The 22029-nt window shown below is 50.0% G+C and overlaps 1 protein-coding gene across 9 annotated transcripts in view; it reads right to left on the reverse strand.

Moving 5' to 3' along the window:
• Positions 1-1478: 1478 nt before the first annotated feature.
• The window catches only part of NRF1 (nuclear respiratory factor 1), a 73757-nt gene continuing 53206 nt past the window's right edge, over positions 1479-22029 (reverse strand). For 8 of the 9 annotated variants that reach the window (XM_060279247.1, XM_060279245.1, XM_060279244.1 and 5 more), the window contains one exon: positions 1479-3659. In XM_060279247.1, coding sequence (XP_060135230.1) covers positions 3496-3659 — 164 coding nt within the window. In that variant the 3' untranslated portion in view covers positions 1479-3495. Of the gene's footprint in view, positions 3660-10015; positions 21217-22029 lie in introns of those variants that run through there. The other variant, XM_060279248.1, reaches the window with a different exon arrangement.

Genomic DNA, 22029 nt, shown 5'->3' on the forward strand with positions numbered 1-22029 from the left:
TGAATGCCGATTTCTGGAAACCACAGGAGGGGAGAGGGGGCTCTTAGGCCCGAGTCCTGCTTGTGGGTTTCTCAAAAGGCCCCGGGCTCAAATCTCCTGTGAAAAGAGGAACAGACAGGAACTTCTTTGTCTGCAGCCCAGGAATTCTGTTGCCAGGCGAGAGCAAGACAGATCAACAGTTAGACTCACTAAGGCGGCTTCCTTATGGTCAATTCCGTTCCAGTGCTGCCTGTTTCATGTTTAGCCAATGCTGCCTAGAGGGCAGAGATGGGGAGCCTCTAGCCCCCACCATCAGGTCCAGCCAGCCTGGCCAAAATTGGGAGATAGAGTCCAGCAAACTCTGCAGTCTCCCCATCCCTGGTTTAAAACCAGAAACTTTGTCCATGGCCAGGACGTGCCCCACTACAGAGCAATGCCCTTTATATTTCTCACCTAAGGCCGACCACTGCCCTGCTTCTTACAGATGTGCCATGCAAGGCACAGGAAGGCAGCCAGAGAGGGAAGATCGGCAAAGGACGGCAGATTTGGGCGTGTGGTGGCAGCACAACCAGAGGCCACGAGGGAAGACATTTGTAAGAAACCCACCTTTTAAGTGCAGCAGAATTTACACTATGGAACTCCCTGCCTATTGGGGCGCCTGCAAAAAACATTTTTGTTTAGACCAGTGTTTCTCAACCAGTGTGCCTCCAGATGTTTTGGGACTACAACTCCCATCATTCCTGACCACTGGTCTTGCTAGCTAGGGATGATGGGAGTTGTAGTCCCAAAACATCTGGAGGCACACTGGGTGAGAAACACTGGTTTAGACGACCCTCCACAGGCATGTAGACTGCTTCAGCTGTCTGATTGTTGCTGATTTTGTACATTGATAAAATATAGAAGTAGTTTTTAACTGAAAGTTTATCACTTTATTCTGCTTTGAGTTGCTCAACGACTTTGGCCCTCCACAAAAAGCACAACAACTTTGATGAAGCTTCCCCCCCCCAAAAAAGCTCAACAACTCTGGTCAATCCAATGCATAGATGACTGCCAGTTTTTTAATGGTGGTTGTAGATCTCTTGGAAGTTGGACCGCCCTGTTTTATACAATCAAGCGGTAGATGAGGGATGGCTCAGTTGGTAGAGCGTGGGACTCTTGATATAAATTTTATGAAATAAACAAATGGTAAGAGAGAAACAGCAGGATTCTGCCATCATTCACCCCAATCGTGTGAGTTTCAGTAGTCCAAGGTTGTCACTCGCCCCGAAGTGAGTGGGAAGCCATTGCTTGTGCAGGAGCGCTCCACGCAGCTTCCATGTTCCCACCTGCATCTCTAGTCCTCCATGAGGACCAGAGGCTTGCTTTAAAAATCGTGCGCACACCCGCACACACGAAGCCGAAGCTTTTAAAGGAACTGGGTTCTACAGGAGACACAAACCCAATGATTAAGTTCTGCCCTTTTGCCACCGAGTGGAGAGAGAAGACTTGACGACAGGAAGTTATAGACACTTCTGTAACAATTTATTGAATGAGGCAATAAGACAGAATTTGGGGGAACAACAGGTACTTCCATGCTCTGCTACAGGACTGCGGGTGGCTGGGAACGAGGATCTTTGGGTCTCGGGGAATAATGTCTCAGTCCATCGGAACGTTATTCCATTGCCAAAAAAAGGAGAGGAAACACTGACTGTAAAGTCACACCTGACATCTTCACAACGACAATACAAAATAATAATATTTTTAAAAAATTTAAAAAAATTAAGTCAGAGACCTGGGCTTTTGTTTCTACGAGAAGGATTCCTTCCCCTCAATTTAAGTCCGGGGTGTTGGTGGTGGGGGACGGTGAGTATACATTTGAGATTTTCAATTTTTGGGTTTGTTTTGTTTTTTAAAAAACAAGAATCTGGAAAAAGCAAAACCCTGCCCTGAAAGGTTGGGACAGACAAGAGAGGTGTGGTAAATGGCAGTGTAAAAGAACGCAAAGAACGAAATTAATTACTGCGTACTATTCCCAGCCAGAAAGGGTGCTTGAAATAGGAAAATCAGAGAGCGATTCTACCTGTGAGGCAACAGCAGCCGTTTGCTTAGCTGGGGCCAGTGAAAGCCTTGGCCCTGTTTAAAAACAGCTATCAAAAAATGCCGGGGGGGGGGGAACATGAGAGGGGGGCAGCCCTCCCTGAGCCCCCATTCTGGGGCGGGGGGGCTATCACCTTTCCCATTGCCAATTCCACACAGGGACTGCAGGTGCCCAGTCTCGCTGGCCACATCTCTTTCGTAGACGTACAGACACTGGGCCCCTGCATGGCGCAGCATGGCAGCCGATGTCGAGTTTGCAGCCTTGATTGCATGGAGGGGGGCCTTAGCCACTACGAAGGGGATGTGCGCAGCTGGGGCCATGGGGTGGGGCTCCAAGGGCTCCGAACAGCTGCCACGAGAAAGGGGTCTTTGGATGGGCTGCTGCCCCAGAATGCCAGGTGCAATTTGGAGAAGAAGGGGTCGGGGGAAGGAAATCGAAGTGAGAATTGTGGGTGCAAGGTGGGTGGGACCTAGCTTGCGATCTGAAGCCCTTCGCCACCAGAACTGACACCGGTAGCCGAAGGCCAGGATCTCAGCCACGTGGCCAATGAGGCCGGGGTAAGCGTGCTTAAATGCCACCCGTGACCATTTGCAACACCCAACGGGGCCTTTCTACTGGTGGCTCCCTCGTGCCTTCCCAAACTTGTCGCCGCTCCAAGGGAGGAGAGTCTTTTCAACCCGCACGCAGAAATTCACCAGTGGGGAAAGGAGGCTTTGGGGGGAAGGGAAGGCTTCAAGCATGGACTTAAAAAGGGAGGAGGGAGGGCAGAATCTCTTTCAACAGGTCACTAAATAACTTTGGAAGGGAGGAAGGGAGGAAGAAAGTGTCTCTTCACCCCGACAGGATCCAGAGTCAACAGATTGCAGCCCTCGCTGTCTCCTGCAGGATTTTTATTACCCTTTCAACGCCTTTGCAAGAAAAAAAAAAGAGGAAGTCTCTTTCCCCAATTTGTCTTCTCAAGCCTTGCTTTCTCTCTCTCTCTTTTAAAATATATGTCCATGTTAAAATGATACTTAATTCTCGACACGAGGAAGGCGGAGGAGCCTGGCTTTGTGGGGATCTGCCAGGCCAGGAAAGCCCCAACATGGACCCCGCCTCCCCCCCTGAGAAGAGAGGGCAATAAACCTTTTTGCCACATCTCACCCCAGCTTTGAGAAAGGATGGTCCATGCAGTGGGAGAGGAAGGCTTGGCCCAGCCTGCCCCAAACAGGCTTTCTTGCTTTCGCGAGGCCAGAGAGGAGCTGTAAAAGTCGTGCTCTCTCCCCGCGTGGTGTGTGTGTGTGTGTGTTTTCCTTTTTGTTAAACGAAACCTTTTTGCTTCCAAAGCTGCGAGACTCACAAATTCCACCTGATTGCACCTCTGCAGAGGCGTAGAAAAAACTATTCGCACAAGGGAGGAGGAAGCTGCTGCAGCGCCATGATCCTGCCGTTCTTGCCCGTCACTGCTCCAGAGTCACCACCTCCACGGCCTGGCCGTCCATGGTGACGGTGCTGTCTGTTATCCGTGCGGACACGGGAGCCATGGCGACCTGGACGGGGCCGTTCCCTTGAGCAAGGCTGGTGACGACCGTCTGGTACATGCTCACGGGGATCTGGACAAGCCCTGCGGAGACAGAGAGAGGGGAGAGGGGTCAGGAGAAAACCGAGGCTGGGCAAGGCACTGAGTCAGTTCCTGCGATCTCACAAGAGTTGGAAGGGATCCCAGGGGGTCATCTAGTCCAACCTCCCTGCAAGGCGGGAATCCCAACCAAAGCGGCCCTGGCAGGTGGCCAACCTCTGCTTAAAAACCTCCATTCTTCCTGAGGTTAAGTTGGAATCTCATGAACCCACTGGCCAGGAGAAAACAGACTTGCTCCAAATTCCATGGGACAGCGCTTGAGATATTTGAAGATGGCTATCATATCTCCTCTCAGTCTCCTCTTTCCCAGGCTAAAACACCCCCAACTCCCTCAACTGTTCCTCATCAGGCTTGGTTTCCAGACCCTTGATCATTTTTGTCGCCCTCCTCTGCACACCTTCCAGCTTGTCAAAATCCTTCATAAATTGTGGTTCCCAGAGCTGGACACCGTATTCCAGGTGTGGTCTGACCAAGGCAGAATAGAGTGGGACTATGACTTCCCTTGATCTGGACACTAGACTTCTGTTGATGCAGCCTAGAATAGCATTCTCTTATTTTGCTGCTGATTTTTGAAAGCACCCGAGAGTGAGAAGGGACCCATCTTCTGTCTATAAAGGAGAGCTGTTGAGCCCCTTTGCCCAGAGACTAGCCAGGGGGTGGTGGTGTTTTTTAAACCCAATGGCCGCCTTCCCTTCTGGGTGACCTTCCAAGGGCCACATGCAACAATTGTGACTTTGTGCAACAGGTTAGATACGACACACCCACACACCCCTCTCTATCCTCAATAGACAAAGAAGAGGATCTACCACCAGATTATCATACAATCATAGAGTTGGCAGAGACCACAAGGGCCATCCAGTCCAACCCCCTGCCAAGCAGGAAACACCATCAAAGCATTCTTGACATATGCCTGTCAAGCCTCTGCTTAAAGACCTCCAAAGAAGGAGACTCCACCCCACTCCTTGGCAGCAAATTCCACTGTCGAACAGCTCTTACTGTCAGGAAGTTCTTCCTAATGTTTAGGTGGAATCTTCTTTCTTGTACAGTAGTTTGAATCCATTGCTCCGTGTCCGCTTCTCTGGAGCAGCAGAAAACAACCTATCACCCTCCTCCATATGACATCCTTTTATATATTTGAACATGGCTACCATATCACCCCTTAACCTTCTCTTCTCCAGGCTAAACATATCCAGCTCCCTAAGCCGTTCCTCATAAGGCATTGTTTCCAGGCCTTTGACCATTTTGATTGCCCTCCTCTGGACACGTTCCAGCTTGTCAGTATCCTTCTTGAACTGTGGTGCCCAGAACTGGACACAGTATTCCAGGTGAGGTCTGACCAGAGCGGAATACAGTGGTACTATTACTTCCCTTGATCTAGAATAGATGCTATACTCCTATTGATGCAGCCCAGAATTGCATTGGCTTTTTTAGCTGCTGCATCACACTGTTGACTCATGTCAAGTTTGTGGTCTACCAAGACTCCTAGATCCTTTTCACATGTACTGCTCTCAAGCCAGGTGTCTCCCATCCTGTATTTGTGCCTTTCATTTTTTTTTGCCCAAGTGTAGTACTTTACATTTCTCCTTGTTAAAATTATGGTTGTCATTGTTTTGTATTATTGCTATTATTTCATTATTGTGTTTATATACCCCACTTTTTTCTCCAAGGAGCTTGAGGTGGTCCTACATGGTTCTCCCCTCCTCCTGCTCATTCAGTCCCCACAACCCTGTGAGGTAGGTTAGGGCGAGAAGCAGAGACCAAAACCACCCAAGCAGCTTCATGGCCAAGTGGGGATTCGAACCCTGGTCCTAGACGGACACTCTTGAGCGCTGCGCAGCACAGGCTCTCATTACAAACAAGAAAGCATCTTTAGCAAAAATTATTGGGTCTGGGAAGCGGAATCCCTGAGCCCCAAGCTCTGAAGCAGGGGCAGAGTGGGTCTGCCGTAAACCTCGGATTCCATTCCTGAAGGTCACCGTTTAACAGCAGCAGCAGGAGGAGGAGGCGGCAGAATGTGATTTGAGTGTCCTCATGTCACTTTGCTGTGCAGACAGGGAAGCTTAAGCCTTACTTAAGCGCTCTGACCTGGTATCCGAGGCAACTCCAAATTGGGCAGGCGCCGGCCCTGAGCCTGGTTGCTCTTTCTTGGACGATCGTGGTGCCCTTGTGGCACCGCCAGGTAACACCACCTTGTGCCCAGGAAAGCAGGTAGAGGAAGCCTGTCCGAGACAGACTCACGGCATGTGTGCGTGTGTGTTCTTTCAAGCCACGCACCACGATGAATCAGCAGCAGAACTAGAAAAACCATGCTAGGAAACTTTAGGCCAAAACATTTTCAGAAATGAGCACCAGCAGGGGCGTACCCAGGATCAAAATTAGGGGAGGGCAAGGGGCGGGGGCAAGGGGCGGGAGGGGAGGGGCCACAGTGGGAATGTGGGCGGGGCTACGTGGCCTGCGTCCTCCCAGCTCTTCTGAGGAGGCAGCCCCAGGCTCTTGTTCCTGGCGCGAAGCTCCAGAGGCGCGCGGGGAACGCAAGCCTGGGGCTGCCTCATCCGCGCCTCCCAGGTCTTCTGAGGAGGCGGCCCCAAGCTCCCGTTCCCGGCGCGAAGCTCCAGAGGTGCGCGGGGAACGCAAGCCTGTGGCTGCCTCCTCCACTTACACTCCCCGCTCCCGCTTAGCGCTCCTCCGCTTACGCTCCCCTCGCGCCTCTGGAGCTTTGCGCTGGGAGCCGGAGCCTGGGGCTGCCACGCTGCGCCCCTTAGCCTTTTGCTTCTGGGGGGGCAATTTCCCCCTCCTGCCCCCCTGCCCACGGCACTGGTCGCCCCTCTGGGCAGCTCGCCCCATCCCCGGGTGCGCTGTTTCTGCCCCAAGCGCAGACGGCTCAGCCTCCTCCTCCTCTGCTTCCCACCCGGCTCCCCACTGTGCCTCCTGGGCTGGCTCCGCAGCCACTGTCCCTGGCTGAGCTGCCCCTGCAGCTGCTCTGCATAGACATCAAGGCACCCAGCCAGAAAAGTGAGTGTGAGTGCCTCGATCTGGGGAGAAAGTGGGGGGAGGGAGGATCTTGGAAGGGTTGAAGGAGCCTGCAGTGTGTGTGTGTGTGTATGTGTGTGCGCGCGCGTGTGTGCGTTTGCTGCTGCTGACTGACTGTATTTCGAATTGGGGGAGTGTCTGTTTCTCCTGCTGCAGGGGAGAAAACTACAAAGAAGTGACTTCTTGGTGGGGGTGGTCGGGGTGGGGTGGGGAGAACAAGCGAGGATCCCTCCGTCTCTTACGTTTATACCCCACCGCTTTTGCAGCTCGATAGTGGGAGGGGGAGAGGAGAAAGTGCGATGGGTTATGGAAAGGGGAAAGGGGGGAGGGCTGGTCTGTTTTTTTTTTCTGGCTGAGGTCGCGCGCCCCGCTTTTTGCATTGAGATTTCTTCTTTCTTTTTAGCTTGGGGGGGCCAGCTGGCTTCTAGAGTAGGGCAGCTGCCCTAACTTGCCCCATGGTGGGTACGCCCTTGAGCACCAGGGGAAATTTGCACACGGGTTCCTATTTTCCCAAGGCCAAGCTACGCGACATATCCAAGATTTCTACAGTTTGGCAAGCGGCAGCAACGGGAGTGGGGTGGTTTGATTGGGAGTACTCGGGAGACTTCCGAGACTTTTTAGTTTAGAGAAATGGCAAGGAAGAGGTGACATAATAGAAGTTTGTAGAATTAAGTATGGCCTGGAGGAAGTAGATGGGAAAAAAAATTCTCCCTTCTCTCATTACGCTAGAATCCATGGACACCCAATGGAGCCGAATGTGGGAAGATTCAGAAAAGGTATTTTTTTAAAACAAAAATTATTTGCACGGCGCATAGTTAAACTATGGAACTTGCTGCCACAGGAGGCAGGGACAGCTGCCAACTTGGATAGTTTAAAAAGAAGATTTGTCTAATTCGTGGAGAGGGCTATCAAAAGACCCCTAGTCACAACGGCCCTTCTCTGCCTCCACAGTCGGGGGCAGACGTGCTTCTGAACCCCAGCTGCTGGAAACTGCAAGAGAGGAGAGTTGCTCTTGTGTTCGAATCCTGCTCGCAGGTTTCCCCCAGGCATCTGAGAGCAGGATGCTGGACTGAATGGGCCATGATCTAGCAATAACACCTTGTGTTATCATGAGCTAGTTAATTTTTCTCTCTCCCAGTGTTAGATTCCCAGGGGAAATCACCACTCACCACCATTCTGCAGCTGCTATTTCCCCAAAAAGGAAAAGAAAAACTTACTTGTACAGGGAACTTAGGAGAAACTTTTCTCCATTGGCCATGTGTTCATCCCCTCCCCTCCTCCCCTTGCATTGATCCAGTTGGTTACTCCCTAGCTTGATCAAACCATAGTTTACTGTTGCATCTCAGCCTCCCAAACTGTCTCAACTGAGCCAGTGAGCGACTTTTGTTAGAAACAGGCCTCTGTAGCAGCTATACATGCCAGGAAGCAAAAGATGGACCTGTTGTTTTGTGCAGAAAACCTTGCTTTAGACATGATCTATAGCAAGCCGTCCTAAAAACCAAACTACTTTTTTTGCAAATTTAAAAATCCTGACTACACTCCAGAGCTGGCTGTTAAAACTTGCCAATGCTCTAAACTCCCACCTGCTAAACAATTCAGATCACATTACAGGTAGGTAGCCGTGTTGGTCTGGATCGAAGTAAAATTACAGTGGGTGTTTCCGGCTATATGGACTCTGTTCTGAAACCATATGCTATCAGTGCTCCCAGCTACGTACGTGACACCACAGATTTTCTGAGGAAAATACAATATTTGAACAATCTTCCTAACAATACTATACTAGCCACTATGGATGTGGAATCTCTATATACCAACATCCCACACAATGATGGTTTACAAGCCATAAGGAACACCATTTCAGATAAAACCACAGCGGACTTTGCTACCAAACTCTGCCACTTTGTCCTTACCCACAACCACTTCAAATTTGGTGATGACCTGTTCCTCCAGATCAGCGGCACAGCCATGGGCACCCGCATGGCCCCACAGTATGCCAACATCTTCATGGCAGATTTAGAACAACGTTTCCTTAACTCCTACCCACTCAAACCTCTCCTGTACCTGCGATACATTGACGATATTTTTATTATCTGGACACATGGACAACAGACCCTGGAAACCTTCCACCAGACATTCAATGACTTTCACCCCACCATCAACCTAACAATGAACCAATCTATGCAAGAAATACATTTTTTGGACACTACTATAAAAATACAGGATGGACATATAGACACCACCTTATACAGAAAACCAACTGACCGACAAACATATCTACATGCTTCTAGCTACCATCCCAAACATACCAAACAATCCATCGTATACAGCCAGGCCTTACGTTACAACCGCATCTGTTCCAACTCTACAGACAGAGAATCTCACCTAAGAGATCTACAGCAAACCTTTTTAGAACTAAAATATCCACCTGATGAAGTTAAACAACAGATCAACAGAGCCAGACAGATACCTAGAGAGAACCTGCTGCAAGACAGACCCAAAAAAGAAAATAACAGAACACCACTAGTCATCACATACAGCTCCCAAGCTAAAACAGTACAACGCATCATCAGAGATCTACAGCCTCTCCTGGACAATGACAGCTCCCTTTCTCAAGCTCTGGGAGGAAGACCTTTCATTGCCTACAGACAGCCACCCAATCTTAAACAACTCCTCACCCACAATAATACAACCACCAGACTTAACATGGACACTGGTACCAGAGCCTGCAATAAACCCAGATGCCAACTTTGCTGCCACATACACCCAGACAACACCATTACTGGCCCCAACAACATCCAACATACCATCTCAGGACTATTTAACTGCTCATCTTCTAACATTGTGTATGCCATCAAATGCCAACAGTGCCCTTCAGCTCTCTATATTGGACAAACAGGCCAAACCCTACGCCAAAGGATAAATGGACATAAATCTGACATCAGGAACCAGAAGACAGAAAAACCAGTAGGAGAACACTTCAATCTCCCAGGACATTCTATACAAGATCTCAAAGTAGCTGTCTTACTACAAAAGAATTTCAGAAATAGACTGGAAAGAGAAGTTGCTGAATTGCAACTTATCACCAAGCTCAAAACCATGGAGGGACCTGGTTTGAACAGAGATATCGGATTCTTATCTCATTATACATGATAAGCGATCTTCAGCCATCTCAACCCTTGCTTTTTCATGCAAAACCATTTGCAGTCGTTTGCGGTCATCAACAGCTATCAGTCAGTCAATCACCCACTTCCACCACCCTTCTGAGTGATCCCCCCTCCCCATCCCCACCCCTTCTCTACATAAGTGCCTGGAAACTTCCATTTCACTGTATCTGAAGAAGTGTGCATGCACACGAAAGCTCATACCAAAATAAAAACTTAGTTGGTCTTTAAGGTGCTACTGAAGGATTTTTTTTTATTTTAATTCAGATCACAGATTCATTCATTCATTCATTCATTCATTCTCCCATCTTCTTCTCCCAGGAGCTCAAGCTGGTATAAATGGCTCCTCATTTAACCCCCCCCCCGGACAACCCGATGAGGTTGGTTAGGCTAAGAGGCAGCGACTAGCCCCCAAGGTCACCCAGTGAGCTTCACAGCCAAGTGAGGATTCGAACCCTGGTCTCTCCCAGGTCCTGAGTCCACGCTGGCAAGCTGAGATCAAGCACGTCGCAGAAAGATGTGATGAGGGGAACAACTCTGGAGGAAATGAAGCCGAAGAGCCAAGCCAGAATGCAATGTACACTTCTACACGCTAATTCGGTTAAAAACAGCAGGAAACTTAATTTGGGGTTCGCTGCAAACATATTATTGGAATTTGGACAACCTGGCTTCCCAGGCCTCTCAAACCATTATTATTATTATTATTATTATTATTATTATTATTATTATTATTAGGGGGGGTACCAGGTTGGCAAAGGCTGATTTGACTCATGTGACCCATCCTGGAATCACGTGAGCACAAGGACTCCCCCCCCAAAATGTTTAGGGGTACTCTCATTTTCCTACTCATATTGAAATACTGCCCCTCAACGAGGCCAAACTTAGATTCACGAAATGTTTAGGGGGTATGCATCCCCTTGCAAAAACAGCACTGGTTGTACGTCGTTTTAAACTCTTTTTAATGTTGTGACCCGCCCTGGGAACTTAGGGCGAAGGACTGGTCATGAACAAGCAAACCTATCAACATCCCAAAGTCAGAGTTCTGTTGCTGCATTAAAAAAAAGAAAGAATGAAATGAAATATGGCCAAACTCGCCCCCTTGTCACTGGGGCAGAGAGAGCACGTTGGGTTGCAAGCCTGGGGCTCTCAACTGGGATAAAAGGAGAGAGATGGAGAAAGGAAAGGGACAGGCGAGCGAAAAGAAGAAAAACAAAGGAAATGGAAAAACCAAGAAAGGTCAATGTGCAACGAGACCATTGCTAAATATGGCATTCAGCCTGGCTTCGCCTCATGCACAGCATGGAGGCTTAAAAACTGGGAGTTGTCTGTGCATGGACACGAACACACACACACAAATGTCCTTTGCTCCTGAATTGCTCGCCAGCATTAGATGCAACAGCCTTCAGCGCTGAGAAAGCGAGCAAGGGGAGTGGTGCAAGGGGAGAGGTGGGCAAGTTCCCTTCAGGACCCCAGAGCACAGCCGCCTGCCCTTGGGAGAGGAGTTAAAGCCCCAGAGATATGGTAATCAGGCCTGGGATTGTCACCCCACGGCATCTGCCCCTCTGATTAGCCTTAATCTAGTTGCCACATGTTAATCTAAAGCTTGGGATTTCGGACCCTTTCAATGGTATTAAAGAGAAAATCCCTTTGCTCACAACTTGGGCAAGGGCGGGTGTGTGTGTGGGGGGGGGGCGAAGAGCACGTTTGTAGGGCTGCCGGCGCTGCTCCCTGGCATGGCACCCTGCCCCAAAGGAAGGTGCTCGAATTCTGGGTGCAATCTAGGGGGGGGGGGACTGTAACCAGGGTGGTCCTTGGGAAAACTTTCCAGAAACTTCAGTCCGTTCAGAACATGCTGCTGCTGGCGGTGACTAACCGGAGTGAACAATGGTTGTCTGATTTTTTAAATAAAAAAACACAATTCTTATTATTATTAACACATAAGCAACAGTGGCAGAGCCATGCACGGAGCATAGTTGGTGCAAAAGAAGAAGAAGAAAATGACAGAAGCACAGTTACAGGTAGCCAAGATTTCAAGGTGAGTTTATATAATAGCCCAACCACAACAAGGAATTGCGGGAGGAGTCGCTCGTAGATGATTTCCCTATTTGTGTGGTCAAAGAACAGAGACAAGTACACGTCAAAACTGTCCAATTGGGCTTCACCCCAGGCTACTTGTCTAGCCCTGACCAGGCACTCAGAAAAAGCAATGCTTCATACATTGGTAAATAAGATTTTATGGCAGTAGCCAAAGGCCATGACGAAACCCTACAAACACCCATACGTTGGTTAATGATGCCTCCCTCTTGCCCGATTCAAAACAGCCCCAAAGATGGAATTCAAAGCATTCTGCATGCCTGCAAATGCCTCCCCACAAACTGAGGTCCTCCAGATGTTTTGGAGCTGAAGGGGAGCCGTAGTCCGAACATCTGGAGGGCCCCAGGTTGGGGGGGGAGGCTGGCCTATACACTGTGGCGTGGGGTTCCTATGGAACTGCTCCCACCTGCCCCTGCGAGAGGCCATTTCGGGCGCTCCAGGGGGAAGGTTTGGGGGATGTGGGTGGCACACTGTGATATATCAGAAGAGCCTGCTGGATCGGACCATGGGCCCGCCTAGTCCAGCATCCTGTTCTCGCAGGGGCCAACCAGATGCCTATGGGAAACCGCAAGCAGGATCTGAGCACAAGAGCAACTGGAATTGCTGCCTCTTGACGGTGGAGGGCAGAGGTTGCCAACAGGGTTGGTGCCCACCGATAGCCCTGTCTCTCGACTTCTCTGGCGGAAACCTGTGTTGTTTCAATGAGGCCCCAAACTGCAGCCTATGGGGGGGGGGTCCTCCACTCAAGCCTGGGAGAGAAGCCTACCTAGGAACTTGTGTGTTTAAGGAAACAGGCGGCAGCCATTACTTCTTCAGCCCAGAATCCTTGGTGCAGCACCTGAAAGGGACGTATTATCCAACCATCTCCATCTTGGAACCGAGCCTACAAGCTGAGCTTGTAGCTGTAGCATCCAGAGTAATTTTGTGCTTGTTATGTTTTTCCTCATCGCCCTCCCTTCCACTTTTCCCCTGCTTTGTGTCGCTGACATAATGCCTTCTGGAGAAGCTGAAAGCTTGCCAAACTCGCATGGCATTTTGGCTGGATCTGGAAGTTAAAGCTCAGGCAAGAGCTTTTGATGAGGACCTGCATCAAAAGCTCTCTGAAAGTCCAAGAGTAAAATATCTACCGGATCAGCCCTCGCCACCTGCTTGTTCACACTCTGCAAAGAAATCTAAAATCCTGGCAGGATTTCTCTTTGCAGAAGCCATGCTGATCCTTCTGCCACAAGACTTGTTCTTCTGTGGGTTTTAACGATTCTTTCTACCAATTGAACCTGGGTCAGACGTTATGTCGACAGGTCTATGATTTCCTGTTTCCTCCTTAGATGCCTTTCAAGCAACAAGTGTTACAATGGCTGTCTCCTAATCCTCTGCTAAGGAGTTTGATTTAAATTCCAATCAGCATTTTATTTTGTTTTGTTAAAAACAAGTTCTTTAGAGGACTCTGGGTGAATGCTGATGGCTTGTTAAATCTGCCCGCTAGCTCTAACATTTCACCTCCTTTCTTCTCTATTTGGCAGAGTTGCTCAAGAGACCTACCCGAAAACAATGGCTAACGAAAAGGAGAAGAGAGAGAGGAACTGGCTGCAATTCATTGCTTACGAGCTTCCCACCCGAGTGCCTGTGGCAGGAGACAGAAAGCTCACCTAGACAGAGCATATCTGATAGACCTTTTGGCTCGATCTGCTGGGAATCTTCCTGTCTTGGGCTGGGGTAAGGAATTAGCACCCAGAAATGGGGAAATTTAACAAAGCAACAAGTTATTGCGGCTAGCGGCTACGGAGAAAAGCGAGCCTGAGTGCAAGATGGGGAAGGGCCTGTAGCTCAGTACTAGGACATCTGCCTTGCATGCAGAAGGTCCCGCTTCAATCCCCAACGGCATCTCCCCAATGGAGCTGGGAGAGACTCCTGCCTGAAACCCTGGAGATCGGCTGCCAGTCAGTGCAGACAATACTGAGCAAGATGGACCATTGGCCTGGCTTGCTATAAAGACAGCTGTCTAGGTTCCTATGTCCGGCACGACCACCTCAGAGGCACAGATACAGTGACCTCCACACAGTGATGGCTGCCCCATGGCCTCTTCTCAGATCAGAATATGCAGGCCAAGGGGCGCGTGTGCTTGCGTGTGTGTCTGTGGGGTGGAAAGAGGCCGATTCTTCCTGCAAGCTCCCCGCGCAGCTGTTTACCGGCTACGGATTACTGCAGTCACATGATCCGCTTCCCAGCAAAGCCAAGCTGTCCCCGGGACTGAGAAGGTCACTGGGAGATGTGGGGCTGGAGAGGGAGAGGAGAAAAAGGCAGGCAGGCAGGCAGGCGAGGCACTGCCCTCCCCAGAGCATCAAGGGGCAGGGTTTGCAGCCAGAAGGGCTACAGAGCTGCTGCTCAGTTCCTGGCACCATGCGCCAGAGAAATGCCAGCACATTCGTGTCCTTAGCCACCCATCCAATCAAAGGCTAAAGCAAATGCTGGCAAACTTCACCAGCCTCCCTCTCTGCCCCATTTGCCTCCTGAGTTGCACCCAAGAGACACGAGGAAAGTGGCATTGGTATTCATGGAGAAAGGAGATGACGCGCGGCTGCAACATGCAGGCATTTTTGATGCGTGCCCTTTATCGCTCTCCTTTATCTGTGTTGGGCTTCTCTCGAATCCCATTCGAAACAGGGCTTGGGCAGGGAAGGCCAAGGCAGCACTAAGCAATACCGCAACTAGATTAGAGGCAGCTGCATCTTAGAACTGGCAAGCATAGAATCACAGAATTGTAGAGTTGGAAGGGACCAGGGTGGCCATCTAGTCCAACCCCCTGCAAAGTAGGAATCACAGCTAAATCGCAACTCATCTATGACTGCACGTTGTATTAGCAGTTACTAAAAACACGTAACACTTTTCAGAACAGCTAGTCTACCTGGGCAGTGAGAATTTCAACAGAAGCACGCTTACAAATTCCTCAGTCATTCTCCAGTCAAATTATTGTAGTGGGAAGGAAAATGGCGAACAGGAGAAGCAATATAAAAACATTGATGTTAAGATTGACCAACAAAATGTTAAAACCAATCCACTATATGAGTTTTATATGAGCCGCCCAGAGTGGCTGGGGTAACCCAGTCAGATGGGCGGGGTACAAATAATAAATTATTATTATAAATATTATTATTATAAATATTATTATTATTATTATTATTTGCATCATCTTCACTTTTGAAGAAAGAAAAGGCACATAGATTTTTATGCATAGTGGGTGCCATCTCAGAAGACGTATTCCCCCTTGTGCAGAAATGGATGAATCCTGCCCAGGGCGAATTCTGCAGGGCTCTGTTCAATCCCATTTCCACAATAATCTCTCAACTTTTTTTCAACCCTCTGTATTTAAATATATATTTTATCACAATATATGTGTTTTGTATTATTTTATCTCAACATATACAATGTACACATTTAAAAATGTACTTTACTTTAATACATGTGGTGTTTTTTAATGCCACCCAGTAAATTTTTTGAAATGAGCACCATAGCACAAAATTCAGAGGCGCATAACTGCTTTCAGATCTCTGAATTAGTCTGGAAGGTGCATTCTAATCCTCTTCCATCCCTGCTCTTGTGTGAGAAGTGGAGCAGGAAAATTCTCTCTTCTGTCTTTTGCTAACTGGAGTGGGGAAGCATCGTTTTGGGCTACAATATTAAACTCGCGAACATTGAACTTAGCGAGACCGACTTCTGAAGCTTAGGCCTGCACAACACAGAAGGATTTGAGTTGATTAACCAATCAATCAACTCAAAAGCTGCAGCTTTAGCTCACGTGCCAGTGACCTGGCTCCTTGGACAACTGCTGTCCACGGAGGGAAGATGAGAGCATGTTCCTGATCTCCAATGCTTCCCCTCTCAGCAGAAATGTCTGCGATTATCGTGACGTGGCGGCGGAGAACGAAAGGCTGATGCGGTATAAACGAGTCACCTAAAATGTCTTGAGTGGTGGCAGTAGCAGCGGCTGAAACCAAGTCACAGAATGCAGGCGGCAGTCAAGGCCGGTTCACCGGGGCAAAAGCATTCCTCTCCCAGCCTGCGTTCCTGATATTGCCATTCTCCTACAAGCTGGCAGCGTGAGTGGCCAACTTTCCCTGCCCTGCTAGGAAAGGGCTCCCCACCACCCCTTTTAAGATGTGGAGAATCTCCAGAAAGTGCAAGGAATGTGAAGACGAGCTTGCTGGATGAAGCAGGCCAGTGTCCCATCTAGTCCAGCATCCTGTTCTCAGAGTGGCCAAACAAGATGCCCCTGAGAAACCTCCAAGCAGGGTTCAAGCACAAGAGCGACACTCTCCGCTCCTGCGGGATTCAGAAGCGTCGCTGCCTCTGACCGCGGAGGCAGAGCGCAGCCAACCTGGCTAGTAGCCACTGATAGCCCTTTCCTCCACTAATTTCTCTCATCCCTGCCTCCTGCGGCAGTGAGTTCCACAGTTTTCATAGAATCATAGAATCCTAGAGTTGGAAGAGACCACAAGGGCCATCCAGTCCAACCCCCTGCCAAGTAGGAAACACCATCAAAGCATTCTTGACATATGCCTGTCAAGCCTCTGCTTAAAGACCTCCAAAGAAGGAGACTCCACCACACTCCTTGGTAGCAAATTCCACTGTTGAACAGCTCTTACTGTCAGGAAGTTTAGGTAGAATCTTCTTTCTTGTAGCTTGAATCCATTGCTCCGTGTCCGCTTCTCTGGAGCAGACACGGTTTTAATCATGCGCTGCAGGAAGGAGGACCCAGTGATCTGACTTGAGGCAGCGTGTAAATAAAGCCCCTCTAGCTGCTGAGAGAGGACCAGATTTTCAACTGTGCAGGGACAGCGCCCCCCCAAAAAAACCTCCAAAGCGCTTTCTGAGGCCTCCCACTTGCTAAGGCCCAAAATGGCTGCCAGCTTCTCCTCCCGCTAACAGCGCAGGCTGCTATTCCTTGGCGCAGAGCAGAAGGGAACATATTGGAGCGGGCGGTGAGCACCCGAGGACGGCCATCTATTCCTTTAAATGCAACGTTAATGCCTTGTAATCAGCTTTAATTTTTAAACAGGCCCAGTCCCTCCTGTCCATTTCCCCTAATTCAGGCCACGTGGAAGGTAAAAACGATCCTGCGCTTTAAAGGGAATATACACGCACACACACACACACACACACACACATTTAAAAAAATAGATGCCATCGCCTGTGACAGCTGGAGGGAGCGACTGATCGGCCCCATTAATGGGAGAGGATGTCAGGGCTCCCAGCAGGGAAGGAAGGAGCTGCAGGGCGGAAGGGGGGGGGAGCAAAGGAGGTGCCGCAAGCTTCTCTAAGAACTGCAAGGCAAAGGAGGGTAGCATGCTGGCACGCCTCATTTATGTAATGCTTTAGAGGGCCAATGTATTCCTCTCTGTAAGGGACCGGGAGTGTGTTGTTTAGTCGTTTAGTCGTGTCCGACTCTTCGTGACCCCATGGACCATAGCACGCCAGGCACTCCTGTCTTCCACTGCCTCCCGCAGTTTGGTCAAACTCATGTTGGTAGCTTCGAGAACACTGTCCAACCATCTTGTCCTCTGTCGTCCCCTTCTCCTAGTGCCCTCAATCTTTCCCATCATCAGGGTCTTTTCCAAGGATTCTTTTCTTCTCATGAGGTGGCCAAAGTATTGGAGCCTCAGCTTCACGATCTGTCCTTCCAGTGAGCACTCAGGGCTGATTTCCTTAAGAATGGATAGGTTTGATCTTCTTGCAGTCCATGGGACTCTCAAGAGTCTCCTCCAGCACCATAATTCAAAAGCATCCATTCTTCGGCGATCAGCCTTCTTTATGGTCCAGCTCTCACTTCCATACATCACTACTGGGAAAACCATAGCTTTAACTATACGGACCTTTGTCGGCAAGGTGATGTCTCTGCTTTTTAAGATGCTGCCTAGGTTTGTCATTGCTTTTCTCCCAAGAAGCAGGCGTCTTTTAATTTCGTGACTGCTGTCACCATCTGCAGTGATCAAGGAGCCCAAGAAAGTAAAATCTCTCACAAGGGACCGGGAGTACCCTTCGCAAATTGCAGGTGGGGAATGCAAGGCCGAGCGAAACAGAGTCCTGCTCATGCCCGGATATGCCATCCACCATTGGAGACAGGATGCCTTTCAATGGGGAGGGATGCCATGGGGTCCAGCAAGAGGGCTTTCTGTTTTGGTATCTGGCTGGTCCCCGAGGGAGCAGGAAGCTGGGCTGGAATGGCCTCTGGCGCGATCCGCCTGCAGGGCTCCAGCCCCACTGATCCAGATCAGGAGGAGATAGTCAGTGCCACGGGGCAGAGTTTGCTGCCACGCTCTCTCAGTCCCAGCCGGTAGACAGGCGGGCACACGTCAGGCCCAGCCTAGGCAGCAGCCTGGCTTCAGTCCTGCCCGAGCGTGGCAATACCTGCGATGGGCCCCCGTGGCAGACATAAGAAGCACATGCACAGTTCCTATTGGCAAGGATGAATGCCCAGGAGCAGTCTAGGACGACCAGCAGAAGCACACCAAGTGGTGGGCTTGGGTTTGCCGTCGGCAGCGTTCACCTCGCAGGAGGGGGCTGGAGGTTGTTGCGCCAAACTGCAAGCGCAAGCTCTTTGTTGCCAGGGTGGCGGGGGCCCAGCTGCGCTCTGCTTCCCTGGCCTCCCCACTCCAAACACACCACAGTTAATCTTCCCAGGCCATCCCAAAAGCAACGAGAGAGAGAGAGAGAGAGAGAGAGAGAGGAGGAAGAGATGGTCACATGACCTCCTGGGCTTGGCATCTGATAGATCACTGAGACGAAGTGACATTCTGGGACAGTCAGGATTGTATCTGCAGTTCCACTGGGGGGGCAGGGGGATAAAACATCCAGTTTGCAGAATTCAGCTTTCTGAGAATGTCAACTGCCTTATTCATTATTTAAAGAATCAAGCCCCTAGTCCTTATGGCTGTGTGACTGCTGTTGGCATCTCAGTAGGGCAGGAAGAGGGCTGGGTGGGATTTCCGTGGCTTCAGTGAGCAGCAAAGCCCCTGACCCACAACTAGCAAATCTAGAATCGGAGATCAGGAAACAAGACGAATTGTGCACGTTCTGTCAGTGTACCTAATCCATGCAGGTTCACAGAAATCATCCTTGATTGGTGCAGAATTTGGATTGAATAGGAATGTAAGGACACAAGAGGAGCCTGCTGGATCAGGCCAGTGGCCCACTTAGTCCAGCACCCTGTTCTCAGATGCCCTGCAAGCAGGATCCGAGCACAGGAGCAACTTCTCTCCTCCTGTGGTCTCCAGCAACTGGTATTCAGAAGCGTGACGGCCTCCCAGTGTGGAGGGAGACCACAGCCACCATGGCCAGTAGCCACTGAGAGCCCCCCCCCCGCTATGAATTTGCCACCAAACTTGAACACTCAGTTCTGCTCAGGGGAGCCCCTGCCCCTCTGCAAGCAGGTTGTTCAGGCTCACCCCGAAACATGATTTCAGTGCCAGAGCTAAGGCTAGGGACACGTGAGGTGGTGAAGCAACCACAGCCGATCTCCATCGACTGGGGTTAACGGGAGAAGGGCTAGGGGGACAAAGCCCCTGCAACTCTCCTCTTATCAGTTGAATCTGGTGTCCAAAATATTCCAGTATCTGACCCTTGAAGAACATCCCTTCTGCCTTCTGCCACCCACTCACTTTATGACCAGGGAGGGGTGCTCGGCCGGCCTCCACTAGCCAGCGGCAATACGGGTAACAGATACGGCTATTTCCTTGCAGGAAAGGACGTCCGGATTACTGAACTTTGGCAAAGCTCTTGCTAAGAGGCGAAGGACAGCCCGGAGGCATATGTAATAGGATGATGAACGAGCCCATTCGTCTGCATCAAATCTAGGGCAGAATGAATTGGCTGGTTAATTCCGCCGCTCGCTAAGGCTCTTCGCCCTCCTTCCCCCTCCCACCTCCCTCAGCTCTTTGTGACCAATCAGATTGCTCCCCCCTTAATCTTCTACGCCGACCGAGTTCCACGCTAACGAAGCGTCCCTGATTGGCTACGCCGGGGAACTGACGCCCATGTAACCGGGCAGATCCTTCCCTGGGTGTCGGGTGGGAGAGGACTGGCCTGCCCAGAAGTCAAAACGCAAAAAAACATCCAAGCATGCATGAGCCGGGATGCTGAGCAGTTGTGCTCCGTGTGATTGCCAAGAGTCTCCTGGCGCTGCCCACCCACCGGGTGAAGGGAAAGCGATCTGCCAGTTATGTAAGAACACTACATGGCACAATGCTCCCAAGGGCTCCCCAGCACCCAACCTAGCTTAGCCAGAGGGGCACCGAACCCTTAATGCCACCCAAAATTAGAGCAATGGTAGGGGAGAAGAAATGGCATGGGGATGGAAGGGCATGCAGGGCAGAAAGCCAGCAATACAACCCTTTATCATGAATGTCAAGAGCTTGGTATGTGAAGGATTTGAAAGAAAAAGAAAGACTTGGTCACCTGGCTGGTCAAATATTTTTTCAAGCATTCACTTTATTACAACAACAGCAACAAAAAAGAAAGGGTATTTTTTATCATCTACAGATTTTGATGCTCACACTAATTACAAAAAAAAGAACCCCCAAAGCCATTAACCGTTACTGCGAAACAATGCAACTGACTTTTTGAAAACTTAAAAATATTTCCAGGCTGATAGAAAGCAGACCCACGTGGGAAAGGGGGGGAAGCAGCCTGCGTTCCCTGCAGCAAGCAAAATGGGAGTCAGCGGGTGGCTGTTTCCATCTGAAGATGGCTGGCATCCTTGTCAGAAGCCGCTGGCTGTTCTAGCTGGTGACCAAAAAGAAGCTTTAATATAACGCTGAGTCTGCTCCTGGCTGCTGCAAGGATGGGGGGGGGCGGAGTCCCTATACCTGCCATTGCAAAGATATGGGCATCATCACAAAACTTGGGGGGGGGGATCTTGAGCTGCCACCAATAAGTTGGCATTCTCAGAATATTTGACAGTATTTGACCAAGGTCAAATCATAGGCCTTCTTCAAGCTGGCAACATCTGACCAGCGTGTCAACCCTCTTGGACAGAAACCATTTCATTTCTGAATGGATGAGCAAGGTAGAAGGGCTCGGGGGGGACTGGGACCGGCAGCTCTGTCCAACCCATCTCAGTCCTTAGCTTAAAAGGGATGCCAAGGTCCTTTCCATGCCGTTTCCTGCGGGCCAGATGATGTAGGAGTGTGCCATGGGGACGCCCCAAGTGAGGCTCACGGGGTCAGCAGGGGCTTCGCTCCCCGCTTCCTCTGGGGCAACAGGAGCTGCAAGATGTAAGGCAGTGGGGATTTAGGCACTACAATAACTTCATAATGCCTGCATTGCAGGGGGTTGGGCTAGATGACCCTCGGGGTCCCTTCCAACTCTACAGTTTTATGATTCTGAGCGCAGACCAAGGTCAGAGCAGCTTCTGGCACAAGTGGGTCAAGAGAACAAGCAAACACCAGCCCTCTAGCCATTAAGTAAAGAACATAAGGAGAGCCTGCTGGATGAGGCCAATGGACTATGCACTGTGCATCCTGTTCTTGCAATAGCCAAGCAGATGCCTGCAAGCAGGATCCAAGCACAAGAGCAACTTTTCAGCAACTGGGATTCAGAACCATTGCTTGGAGCCATTGACAGCCCATTGCACTGAACAGCTATTTGCTCCAGGGTGAAATTCAAAGTGCTGGTTACTGGCTTCACCAGCCCCTGCAGATAAGGCTCTCAATGGCTGCAAAATCCTAAGAAGCACCTCTTTGCATATGATCCCATTAGATGGGCTAGGGACACCTTCCTAAAAAAGGACTGCACCCCCTGGCAGAAAGCAGAGAACTCTCGCTAGAATGCTCTGTGGTTCTTCAGGCATGCCAGAGTCCCACTTTGCAAGACCCAGTTGCCAAGAAAGGCTTTCTTTTGGGCAGGGCTGAAGCAGCCGTTCAGGCAAACAGCCTCAGAACTAAAATAAAAAAAATTCCTTCAGTAGCACCTTAAAGACCAACTAAGTTTTTATTTTGGTATGAGCTTTCGTGTGCATGCACACTTCATCAGATACACAGCCTCAGAACTGTTTGCCCTGCTGAAGGAAGGAGGAAGGT

The sequence above is a fragment of the Zootoca vivipara genome, chromosome 10, assembly GCF_963506605.1.
Source record: "Zootoca vivipara chromosome 10, rZooViv1.1, whole genome shotgun sequence".
Taxonomy (NCBI): domain Eukaryota; kingdom Metazoa; phylum Chordata; class Lepidosauria; order Squamata; family Lacertidae; genus Zootoca; species Zootoca vivipara.